Source organism: Ptychodera flava, chromosome 6 (genome assembly GCF_041260155.1).
Source record: "Ptychodera flava strain L36383 chromosome 6, AS_Pfla_20210202, whole genome shotgun sequence".
Lineage (NCBI taxonomy): Eukaryota > Metazoa > Hemichordata > Enteropneusta > Ptychoderidae > Ptychodera > Ptychodera flava.
Window position 1 is genome coordinate 44311365 of NC_091933.1, and position 13508 is coordinate 44324872.

Here is a 13508-nt window from a genome sequence, read left to right on the forward strand (position 1 = left end):
TGCCTGTATACCTTTAAACACTTTTTAAAAACCCAGCAGGCCAAGACAAGGGGGGAATATTACAAGATATCAAGTTTAATACTTCCCTACTTGACATAGTATAGAGCTCTCACTTGTGCGAACGTCGTAGGAAACACTTATTGCAACAATTTACCCTAAATATAAAGAATCGGCTGTCAATTAAACTGCAGTTGCTAACCAACCGGAAGTAAACAGTGAGACTAAACGTGCCCAGAAATACTAGAGCAATAGACTAATCGTTTTTGCGCGTGCCAACTCAAAATTATAGAAAACCACAAAGACTAGTCGTTTTGGCATGTGCCGGCTAATCGGCTAACAAAAAACAGGAAACCGCAAAACCGCAAAAAGTGATAAAGAAATGTAAATAGCTATGGAATAGTTTCTATAAAAATCTCTACATATGTATATCAACCTGAGGAATAAGATTTTGACCTGTAGCACGATGCTCAATAGAATAGCCAGTATTATTGTGAAAGGCGTTAGTCATATCAAACTACTGACGTGCTACAAAATAATTAATCTTTCCACCTTTCAGCTTGGTGAAAAACGCATTTATTGATTCGCCAAAGGCCTGCATGTGGATTCGCTTATTTTTGCACAAGTTCTACATGGACATAGGAAAAAGTTCGACTCACCCTCTGGATTGTTGAGCATACAACTAACTGTTTCAGTGAATCCGACATGGTGAGAGTTCTCGAATCAAAATCTGTACTGTAGCCGTGCTCGAATACAAATGTCTTCCCATTAAATTACGTCATTGTTATACAAGAGTTAGCATTCCAAAATCTGTCACCCTGTTTTTTTCAAAGTTTGGAGTAGAGGGCGGCATTTCCATCTGAATAATGGAACGACATGATAGCAAACATTTCCATCATATATGTTCCGGCAGTATGTACAGTAGAAATACTGTTTACGCTGCAGTTACGTAAGCCTATAAGCTTATACTCCACAAAATGGCCACAGGCGGCGTGAAGTTTCTGAAAGGATTTCCTAAACGTCCTACTTGGTACCTTAGACACTCACATGTGATATCCTGAAAAGTATTCTATGCAGTAATTCCAGTTTCTGTCACCATTCCATCATTTTTAAAGGTCAACGACACTGTAGCGCAAGATCGGAGACGTTCTGCGGTCACGCCACGCACTCTCAATTGCGCATGCTCTGGGATTCGCGTCGCGTCTCTGAAGGGCGCGCGCGTGTTCCGACAGAGAAAACGCGAATCGCAGGGTTTCTGCCAGACTACACTGCCAGGGCGAAACATGCGAAATGCAGAAAAATGTTTTATTCTGCAATACCGATATGACGCTTACGAAGTAAGTCTGAATAAGTCTTAAAGTATCAGAATGAATCCATTGTACATTGGTAGGCCTACGTTTATGAAAGAATTAGTACAGGATACGTGTCTAAAATGTTTTTCAATTTTAGGTCAGTTAAGTTAGAGTTGGGGTTGGGGGGTCTGAGACCTACATTAAGCAATTAAGTTAGATTTATATAATGAACTTTTAATGTTACCCCTACTGTATGGAAAATAGAGAGAGAGAGATTTTTAATTTATATTGGAAATCTTTTTCATAGTCGTGACTTTTGATGGAAGAAAACTAAAAACAAAATTAAATTGAACCGATTGAACGTGTATCCGTAAAGTTCGCACAAAAGTTAAAAGTCTAGGCCTGCTGGTATCGCGTAAACTGCTTAGTGTCACTTTTCCGACAAGCGTTTAGTTACCCCTTGGCTTAATCATGATATACCCCTCTCGCCGTACAGTATGATGCATAATTCTGCGCTGCACGTAAAACAATTGGAAGGCACCCCTATTGACAAAATAAAAATATACAACACTTCATTTTCAGAATTCCCACACAGCTTCAATGAACTGTTATTAGATTTCTATATAATACTTATAGCCCCTAAACTTGTAATAATAATAATAATAATAATAATAATAATAATAATAATTCTTTAAAAGCGTACTACACATACATCTTAGTGCGCTTTACACATTTAAAATCGATAAAATATCAATAAAGCATGACAAAATTAAAGTGTTAAAACAAACAAATTAGGTTAACGTACATAGTTAAAAAAGATGAAAAATTTTGCAGAGTAAAAAAAGTCAGAGTAAAAAAAAAGTATTAATGATATTTGATGAAGGTGAGAAAATTTTGTGGTTGACCTGAAAAGGCTTTCAATTTTCACTGGTTTTCTTTGAATTCTACAAATTTAGAGGATATACTCCTTCACTACTGGAAACTTGGACAGGTGAATTTAAATTTTAACCATTATTTTGATTTCACGCCATTTTTTAAAAAAAGGTTAAATATTACAAAGAAGACAAAGCATATGACGTCCAAGCGGAAAACATTCAGCACTATGCATTATATTTGACTTCTCTGTTGGCTCTGTGAAGATTCCAATGCATATCTGCATGACGAACAGTGCTTTTGCTTTATTTGCATGAGGGCGCCATTTTATGTTTGGGCAAACGTTTATTATCTATCTTGCTCAAAATTGCACATGCAGTCCCAGTGGACAGTTTATTACACTTGTATAAACACCCCTCAATCAGTACATTACCACTAACTTGTTTTGTTTGGAAGTAAAGAAAAATAAAAATAAATAAAAGATACATCTATTGGGCCTTTAATGGCATATATTTTTTATATAACTATATGTTTATTTACTAATTAGAGTTCGATACAGGGTTCAAAAGGAAATGTTACAATCCGAGGCAATTGCCCGAAAAGATTTGAATAACAGATGTTTAACAGTTGTCGAATAAATCTTCAGATTAATGAAAAGACTCGAGTCTTAGGACAAAAGGTTTATCCAAAAATTATCTCAATATGATACAAGTAGAGTAGATACTTATAAAAGAAACCGAAGCACATTTTTGATCTGGAGCAATTTGCATCGTTCTTGAAGTTTGCCCGTTAAGAGAAAACACAATATTTTGCTATTGTAACAATGCAATTTATGAATCAAATAAAGGCAAGTTAAGAAGGGGCTTGAAACTTAAAAACAATGATTTGATAGCTAATATTGAACTTAATATCTAATGTACAAAATATAATTTAAAGACGGTCCTAAAATTCTCCAATTCTTTGACAATTCACAAACAAATGCTCATGCGTCTCAGAAACCTCGCAGAGAGAACACTTGTCAATGTCACTGATTTTCCAGCGGAAATGCTTCACACAATTTTGGAAGAATATTCATAGTCATGGAACATAGCATTGATAATTTCGTAATGGTCTAACTTGAAGAAGAAAATTTTAGATGTCCATGAAATATCTGTTTTTAAAAATATATGTAGGAGCAGCCATGTGACGTCCGCTCATTCAGCGAAATGGATTGCATCTCACCGTCTGTCGACATTTCAACGTCACTGCGGAATAATCAAAACAGTGGTGATAACGAGGTTACTGTGGGATTTATAATGGACGCTGTGGAGGAAGTCAGGCAACTTGACTTTGATTTTGAGATCGTAGTTGATCCAGAATATTACCCATTTCCAGAAGAAGGAAATATCAGAGAACATCAAGGAGGGCAATTGGTTGTTCGGGTATGTTAAACAAATTTCGCGAATGAATATATACATAAAGCTCTTCCCAGTTTATGAACTATGGCTGCGATAGACTGACTGTCTTAAAAATTTTTCAATCTTTCATTCGGAGATGACATATTGGTTCCCAAAACGTGTTTCAACTCACATACAGGTTAACACATTTAGCGGTCATTAACGTCTCATTGACTCCTTATTGATATAATCCCAGAGACGAATATTATTAACTAAACACCTTAGGTTATTTGCACGGCGATTTGCATACAAAACAGACACTGTCGACAAAGACACTACTCATGTTTTACCAGCATGCTTCCACAAAAAGCTTAATTTCAGTAAGGTGTTTACAACTTTGGTTTAATCCTCATTTGATGAACTGACATAAGAATTTGATACGATGGTTTCGTAGGGTGCCAGATATGAACGGTAATTTTTACATGCAAATTGTGCGTTACATTATTATTGCAATAATTTTATTGATGTTTATGATTAGATGAATTCCTTTATCTTTCATATATATATTGTATGTTTGAAGCCATGCAGTTTGAAGCCACGTGACTTTTAATATAGAAATAAGAATTTTTAAGACTCAGAGTCCATAATCTGCATACTCTCGGAAAGGGGTTTCAGCACCATTCTTATATTATACGAAGAACATGAATTCAATAAGATATCAGAAAAGATGAAAGTCGCCCTTAAACCAAAAAGAAAGGACTCTAGTAGTGCAAACGGGTTGTTTGACTCAATACCTTTATCGCAAAAATACTTCGATTATGACATCATACAGTTTCCTGAAAAGATCTAAAGAAGTAAAATGATCATGAATTTCCGACAAAGAGATTAGACTGAATAAAGTACATTTATATAACAGGAAAATGTCATCACGTTGGTACAGACGATATCAAAAGCAAATCATTAAATTATGTGTTTTGTGTGGCACATTGCCACACAAAACACTGTTAGGTCGAATAATTGAATTCCAAACATGTCTTCTTGCTATACTTTGCAGGGTAAAAGCTTGAATTTAGCCAGTACTGAAAGAGAAGTAATAGTCACCATTGGACAAGAAGAATGCAGGGTCGTCAGTTTGTCGGACGTCCAACTAAACTGTATTCCACCGGATGATGAACCTAAAGGTGTGAACAAAAGTGGAAGTCCAACAGAGAATGGTCTTCCAGTCGTTATAGTAAGTTAGGCAATAATTGCTAACAATGTACTTTATGTTAACGTTCTGAGTCGAGTACATATAGGTTACAATATCCTTTCAAGAAAGCGCGAGGACAGGAACTTTTTATATCCTGTTATAAGACGAAAAATGTTAAGATAGTAATATAATGATTTTCACAAAACTCTGTATTCGACAGTTTAGTCCACGTTCGATCACTTACACAGATTAAGCTTTCCTATCCAGGACAGATATTATATTTTTGAAAGTTGACATTTTTATTATGAGAGTCCAATGAACAGTAAGAAGATATCTAATGAATATCACTGCACCAGCAATTTGAGATTTTATCAGTTGAAAACTTCCCCCAAAGTAACCCTGAACAGTTAGTATTTCAGATTTGCCAATCCACTTATCAGGTTTGTGCTTGTAGTCTTATTTGTGATATTTTGTTTGATCGTGCTATTGCAAACAAAGTTCCTACAAAATGTTCTGTGATTTGCCAACTGCATTTGTTGGATGTAAATCCATTTATTCTTTATTTAGGTAGAAGTCGGAAATTTAGAATTCTTCATCGGCTATCTAAAATATCCTATCATCAGTGAGGCTATGCCGTTCGGGCTCATCGGAGGTCTAGTTGCCGCCTTTGTGCTGTTGGTCGTTGTTACAATTGTGATCGTTATAGTATGTTATCTCAGAAACAGAGAGTTGGACAGACAGATAGCAGAAACTGAAGACAGATTGCAAACAATGGTTATGGCAATGAGAGCGGGCCCGGGTAAGGACCATATTCTTCAGGACACAGCAAGACTTGATCCGAAAGAGTTGCCATATCATTGCAGTTTTAATTTGTAACTATATTGATGGATAAATGGAAATTCAAGTTGGGCTAATATACGTGAAATGAGCCACTGATGTTCACCCAAGATAATACTGACTTCAGGTCTCTTTACGTCTGTTTGCTGAAGTTGATACATTTTGCCGGGGTTGCAAATCATATCAAAGCAGGGCAAATCAGAAATATTACATGTCGTTCAAATATTTAACTATTTCATCCATACTGTCAAACACCGATAAACGTGGCCTACAGATATTAAAACCTTTGTGGCATATAATGAAGTGAACATCAATATTCTCTCCTCGAATAGTGATTTGAGTTCGTCAATTCACCTATATTTACTTGCTGTATGTCAAAGACAATGAAGCTGAATTACAGGTGTTAACCTGAGTGTGGGAGTGTAAGAAGATAAACCAGCAATATATTATTGCAAATCGATTAAACAGGCAATCTGGGTATTGTTTTGATTGCCTTTTCATGATTTGATATATTGTAGACTAAGGATTTCAATAATGTTACAATTGCAATATTCCTAACAATAAAACATATCTTATTTCCTCTGTCTAGATTTAAATCTTCCGTTCTCAGACTACCGTAAATATACTGCAAATATGGTATATGATCTACACACTGGTCAACAAGGACTCGAAAATTTAAACGTAAGTTCAATAAATAAACACCTGGAAATTTCTCTATGTTCATTTTTTCCATAAAACGTGTTCCCGTGCTTTCCTTCTTATGTGTTATGTTTTCATTATTCGCACCATAAAGAAGTGACTGAAGCTTGTGTTAAAATATTTTGGTATTACTCTACCAGGGTATGTAAGGATTGCGTCTCTCTACTCATCCTCTGGGCCGCGTCGACATATGTAACGGCAATTTTACGGTACTTTTCGCAGAGTTCATTGAAAGACGTAGATAACATTATTAATGAAATGTTCGTATAATTTTGCAACGGACTCAAAATGAAAAATACGTGTTGATTGATGCGGACAGAAAGGGGAAATTCATTGTCAGATGATGCGACAATCTCTATGCTCTGTCCTTAGTTACTATTCCATGAAACTGCAACTGAAGGTGTTGCCGATGTATGGGACAACAATATTTACCGTTTATTGAAACCTTGTTTCTCAATTTAATAAAGGAAATATAAAAATTGAGATCGCATGGCAGACTTGACTTATTGAATGTAATGGACTTATTTTCAGGTAGTTCATTAGACTTTCCTTGCTGATCCAAAACTCTTCAAACTTAGGTCGATTATCAAACCATCCTACATGACTTATAAGCCTAGTACGTTTGCGCACCGTATCTGAATCTACACATTTTTAATGCAATTAATTTTAAAGCGATTTTTTTCTTCATCTGATATGATATGCACAATATCCCATACGTAAAATACACTATTGTGAAGTCACACAAATCGTTGCGTTTTAACTCTTATGTTTCGAGTCGTATCATTTACCAAACCAAGGCACCTAACGTGCGCACTGATCAAACTTAATAAAATGGACTTATTTTTATAGAGTAATACTAATCGTAAAATGGATCTAGAAAAGTTTAACTCTCTGCTCATGAACAAGTTCTTCTGCCTTGTGTTAATCCGCACTCTGGAACAACAAAGGAGAATGGCGAACGATCAAAAGTAAGTCATGTCTCAAATGTTATTGTACTAAGGTCAGCTACAGTGTATGTCAATGTTTTTCTTCGTCACTGAGTGTCTGTCCTTAATCCAGTTTCTACATATATGGGTTAGTTTGGGTTAGCTCAGACATGCAGTCGGAAGCGTTTTATTATCGCTACGATCATATCAAATCTTAGCTAACGTCTACGTTTTATTAATTTACTGTCTCCAGAAAGGCCTTTGGACATCTCCTAACAATAGCTCTTCACGAGAAGACTAAGATTTACCTACCCGAGTGAGTATTGTGTATAATACAAAACATAACATGACACGACACAGCACGCAAACCATCATATCACCGTATTACAAAATTTGATAAAATCGAGAATGTTGCCTTAAACTTTAAGCATTTTACTTCGTCATAGCCTGTACCAACACCCGGGACTAATGTACACTAATACCTATTCGAAGAATATTCTCAACGTAACTTTGTCAATCACCGCACCCCACTCGGAAACTGGCTTTCACAATTGACGCCTATTATACCTTTAGCCATGAATCTTCTATGTTCATGAAGTTTTGTTGATTATTAGTACCAAATAATAGAGAAAGTAGGGCTTGCAGTGGACAGATACGAGCACTTATAAAGGTTTAAAGTGAAATGACTCCGTGAAGAGGCTTGCGGCAATTTACTCTCATTGTGAAGTAATACAGTAGATAACATCTTGTTCTTTTGTGAGTGTGTTTCAAGACTTACCGTCCTTCAGCATTGACCACCTTTCGTAATCACAGATAGGAAATGTCACAAACAGACACAAAGAAACACAGAAACAAACGTGCGTGCCTAATATTTGTTTTTCAAATTACCTCACAGAATTTTGAAAGAACTGTTTGCTGATGCTGTAATCAAGGCTGAACGAACAAAGAAGACAAAGTCTATGCTTAACAGGTAGCAATCACATGTTCTATCGAAATACAACAACATTCTCTCTTCAACGCAATTTTTGTGTCTCGTTGTATTTTTCAGAGCAATACTCATCACAAATCACTTACACTGAGTCACCTTAATCAGTCATTTGCTAGACTTGAGATACAGAAATTATAATAAAATTTTACTAATCAATTTACTCCTTTCTTGATAGGGGCGACACTATAATGGAATCTATTTTGAATGCTTGGTTTGCAATTACATTGTATTCTTACATAAAGGTAATATTTATGTCCGTAAAAGACTATTTATACCGATGATATAATCTTTGTACAGTATATAGCTATAGAAAGAGATGAATGCAAGAGCGAGTCGGTAATATGTTGAGAAATTTAACGTTTGTGTGACGAGAAAGGGGTGGTCACGAAATTGTTCATTTTCACAATCGATATATGAATTAATAAAATCAGATAAATCACTGTATTTTGTATTTTTCAAAATATTTTAATTATACATTATATAATATATATATATATATATATATATATATATATATATATATATATATATATATGGTTATGAAATCTGGGGCCTTGTTTATTTGTGTGTTGTTTGTGTTGTGTGTGTTTGCTGTCGAGTACTATATTACATCATCATTATTAAAAATTATATTACTATGACACCAACGTTTATGCAACACTTTTATTTACAGACTTGTCTTGGTGAATCCATCTACGAGCTATTTCTTGCCATGACGACACAGGCTGATAAAGAACCTCGGCAAATGCTCACGGTAACTTACATTATCGACACTAATTCAAGTAATCGAATACGCTTCTGGTAGACTGCAATCGAACAGCGGAAGAGCTCTTTATCGGAGGACTCGTAAATCAGGACTGTTAAACGCAAGGTTGAGCGAGGTTAATGAAGGCCAAATCTGCTCTACAGAGAATTTATTGCATGCTTCATGCACTCTAAATCTTTGAAAAACAATCCTTTCTACATTTTTCTAGCGTAACTTAAAAATCAAATTTGAGTTTTGTATGTGACCTAAATCCAAAAGAAAAATGCATTACCGGACACATTGACAAAAAAAATTGATATTATAGGAAGTTTAATCTATGTTCGAGTCTTATATGAATAATTTGCACAAGTTAATTGTAGACGGGTATTCTATGCAATAAAATAGTGTCAATTCATGTCACAATAGGGTTCAACGAGAGATAAGGTGCACACGGTCTTTGCGAACATGTTGACGTTGGACGAACAACACCACTCTCACTTTCCTGCTCCAATCAAGTTTATGTTTGATATGCTGGATAGCATAGCTGAGAAACATGGTATCAGTGATGGAAATGTAACTCGATCGTGGAAATGTGACAGGTAGGATATACCACATTGTTAACTTAATCTTATCACTTGAAGCATCTCAAATAGCATATATTTTTCCTTTACAATGCTGATAATTGCACAATATATTTGTTGATGATATTTAATGGAGAAAGACAATTTAATTTTGTTTTCTGTTCTCCATTGATTGGTCTGATCAAAGCGTTGAGATTAATCGCCTAAGATTCTCGCTTCTCGCTCGATTGCACACCGTCGTAGTTCCAATATTGTATGTTTATTTAGCCTATGTAAACATGCTTTTGTACTCTGTAGTTTTCAAATTGAATACAAAAGACGCATAATGCTTATTTTTGCTACAGCTTACATTTAGGTCCATGGGCCAAGATATTGCGGTCACCTCAGTATGTGCTTGACATTAAGCCAACGAACGATGTAAAGAGGGGTCTTGAAGGTGTAGCACAGGCCTTCATTGAGATCTGCTCCGAAACCACTGTAAGTATAACTTTCATCAGCAGTGATGCTTGATGCCTTAATCCCACATCATATTACAAAACAATGTCTTATTTGTACTTCTAAAATTTTTACAGTCAATGTGCTAGTATTTATAAGGAGAAAAAACAGTCAAACCCAAATGTGTTGCAGACATGCAGATATGTAAGATGTGAATTAACTTTGTAGCCACATGCCGTTTTTTCTCTAAGAACTCCCATTCAGAAACTGATGAGCTGTACGAAGAAGTATCAACATTTAAGACACAGTTACAACAGTTTTTTGATGATATAAAGGCTTTACCAAGTGTCAGTGAGGGCACCCTCAAGCAATATGTGGAAGAGCATTCACATTCACAGGTTTGTGATATTTATTTAAGAAATATTTATTTAGTTTCATCTAAAGAGCATTTTGTTATTAGGAACACGAAAACGAGAACAGAAATACGAAACTTTACACATGGTTACTATCTTGTGACGATGCTGACTTGAAGGATTGCAACGATAAAAACGCAACGGTTATGGAAAGTGTGTTCTTATATATATATATATATATATATATATATATATATATATATATATATATATATATCCTATGCCGACTCTTCAAGTGCCATCGATAACATATTCACATCGCATTTGCTTTATTTCTTCTCAATAAAAATTATATAAGCCTGTCTGAAAGCAATGACGGTCATTCTACATTATTATATGCGGGTAAATAATGATAATAGTGCAACTAACAACTCTTGCAACAAAAAATGACGCCAAGAACTGAGTTCGTAAAATAATGGTCTCGACTGTAGTTTGTGAAAATTAAATTCATTAGAAAATAAGCTTACGAATGCCACATGCAATTTACGTTCCTCTCACCATAACTTTTTCGCCTAGGATCAAAGTGCTTCCTCAGACAGACTGGCAGCCTTGGATGAGCTGATCAAATTTGTTCTTGGATTCCATGATGAGGTACTGCAAATACTTTACATTTTGGTCTAGATTGTTTCAAATGTAGCTTTTACTGCGTCAGCACTTTCACCTTTCTAGAAGGGAAAACATGATTCGGATACTGATTTTCACTTAGGGCGTGTCCTTAACGCCACATTGTCTAGAATATCGGTATTTCTTCAAGAAATTAATTCTTCAAATGACCCATTAACAGATAACGGAGGCTCTGAAGAATGATGAGAATTGCGAGAAAGAAGGTCATGCAGTCGCATTAAAGGAATTGATATCTTCTTTGGTTGAACGTCAGTACGAACAGATACCTGGCAAGTACGAATCATTGCAGCCAAGGCCGGTTGTCCTTTACGATAGCCTCCATCAGTTACCTCAGAATCCTCCACAATACCAAGAACTGTATCCTGAACAAAGATCAAAGTATATGATGCTTCAGCGACACAGGGAAGAACGGCCCGAGGAAGCTTCACCTCAACTCACACCGTCAGAGTACCAATCAATACAACCAGAACATAAGTCACAATACACTCATCTGAAATTCAATTAAAGATCACGGCATGTTTAGGGAGCAGAGGTGTTTTCAGAATTTATAATCTTGTTTCCCTTTCAATGACCACTTACTTAAAACAGTTTCTAGATGCCGTTTGATAATTTGGAACGTTTTAATGTATTATCAGTAGTGTACATAGCTTCAAAAATAATACGTTGTTGCCCGTTCATGTCAAGCTTCAGCTTCCCCAACATAATTATCGTGTAGTTTACCAGCACATAATATTGTAATACAGCACAGATGCACGTATGATTTCAACAAATATAAACATAAGGCTATTTGAAATGACTGAATCCCTTGTAGGTCCGTATGATTACGTAGAACAATTTGAGTGTTATTTTATAGTTTCCAGTTTTCCAAATAGCTCTCAAGTATGCAGTAACCGTTCATTTGTTTGTTTGTCCGTAACATTGATCTATACGTTTGTGAAAACGAATGAAACTATTCTTCTTTTAAATATTGTTCCTTTATAAATAGGGACATAAAGTAACCAGTAACGTTTTTATTGAATGTTGTTACACAAATTAAGTATCTGTTAATAACCTCTATAACGATATTAATCGACACAATATCTCACCATGTACAAAGTGCACATACTCGGGAGTGTGTTTATGTTGTTAGTAGTATTTCCATTCTCCACAGTATTGTAAGATGCTATTAAATTGAATATGTTTTGACCGTTGCGACTTGAAATATTTGATAATGGAATGAAAACGTTTTTCGCTGTGTCTAAAATATGATTTGAACATAGTATTCAAAAATAAGGATATTTTCTTAGAAAGTACTTGGCACAAATATACAAGTTGGTATTATCTTTCCGTTTTGTGTTTATTATTTAATAGTTGCATGCTAAATTTAGTTGATTAAGAGTTGATGTTTTCATATTTAAACTTTTCTTCTTCATATTTTTGGATTTGTTGCAAATACAGTCGTAGTTGCAATACTTAAGATTAAAGTGGCCCTCCCACTTTGTAACATTTTTAAAACACATTTTTAAATTCAGCTTCCGAACATCGAACGTTCGGCACTCGGGCCATTGTCACTAAGCTAGGAGTACGAGTCTACCCTGACGCTGCTGTACGCCATAATATCATTCGCGTCTGTGATCGGTCATGCCCCGTGGGATAAGACTCGGCAAAAAACGAAAAACAAAGTTTGCTGATTCCACCAAAATTCGCATAGGTGACTAGTATAGCCGCTGGGAAAACTATCGGAAGCCTCTCGGCATTCTTGTCCATTGATAATCGATGCATTGATGGTCTGCGACTCAATTCTGGTCGAACACAGATTAACTCTTTCTACATGAAAACTGTCTAAATATTTAGAGTACATTTGACTTTAAAACACTAACATTTCATCAAGGAAACACCCTGGATAATCGCGGTCGGCACACCTAAGTATAACACATCTTTGCCTCGCTAAGAGCGCACTGCACGGATAGCCGACTCGAGTCGATAATTCAATATAATACAATACAGAGGCAATGGACACCGACGGAATTTCAACATTTTGAAACTGAATATGGCAAAAACTACCTTGACGCGGTAGGAAATGATATCAGTGATATGAATCTGAACTGTACATTTTCTTGCATATTCAAATTGGAAACATGTTTACGAAACGGAGTTTAGTTTCGGTCGACAGGCTGTCTCAGCACTTCAGACGACTAAATGAAGTCATCAGAGGCGGTCAATATTTTACACGTTAAATGTGATATCTGTGTGGTATTGGTTAAAAATATTATACAACTGATTGAGAATAATGAAAACTACAGAAACAAAAAAGAAGTTTAAAAAAAACTTACCTGAGGTAAAGGCATAATGCTGAATATAAAATCTTCGTAAGTAGGAGGTAAATTAATTGCGTCTTTCGAACTTGTATTATGGACTCTCTAGAATATCGTCAATCAGCATAACAATAAACCGGGGAATTTCGGGTCATAATCAAAAACGATTGTAAAACTTTTGGGTGTGAAAAAATACGCTCGAGAAATGACTTGTTTTTTCGAGATATCGCGATCCGCGC

The 13508-nt window shown here is 35.6% G+C and overlaps 1 protein-coding gene across 1 annotated transcript in view; it reads left to right on the forward strand.

Moving 5' to 3' along the window:
- LOC139135917 (plexin-B-like) overlaps positions 1–11608 on the forward strand; it is a 30237-nt gene extending 18629 nt beyond the window's left edge. The window contains exons 19-32 of the mRNA XM_070703694.1: positions 3335–3583; positions 4593–4769; positions 5295–5526; positions 6154–6245; positions 7113–7231; positions 7443–7505; positions 8085–8159; positions 8353–8419; positions 8851–8931; positions 9349–9521; positions 9848–9980; positions 10190–10336; positions 10868–10942; positions 11136–11608. Coding sequence (XP_070559795.1) covers positions 3335–3583; positions 4593–4769; positions 5295–5526; positions 6154–6245; positions 7113–7231; positions 7443–7505; positions 8085–8159; positions 8353–8419; positions 8851–8931; positions 9349–9521; positions 9848–9980; positions 10190–10336; positions 10868–10942; positions 11136–11480 — 2028 coding nt within the window. The 3' untranslated portion in view covers positions 11481–11608. The remainder of the gene's footprint in view (positions 1–3334; positions 3584–4592; positions 4770–5294; positions 5527–6153; positions 6246–7112; positions 7232–7442; positions 7506–8084; positions 8160–8352; positions 8420–8850; positions 8932–9348; positions 9522–9847; positions 9981–10189; positions 10337–10867; positions 10943–11135) is intronic.
- The last annotated feature ends 1900 nt before the right edge of the window (positions 11609–13508 follow it).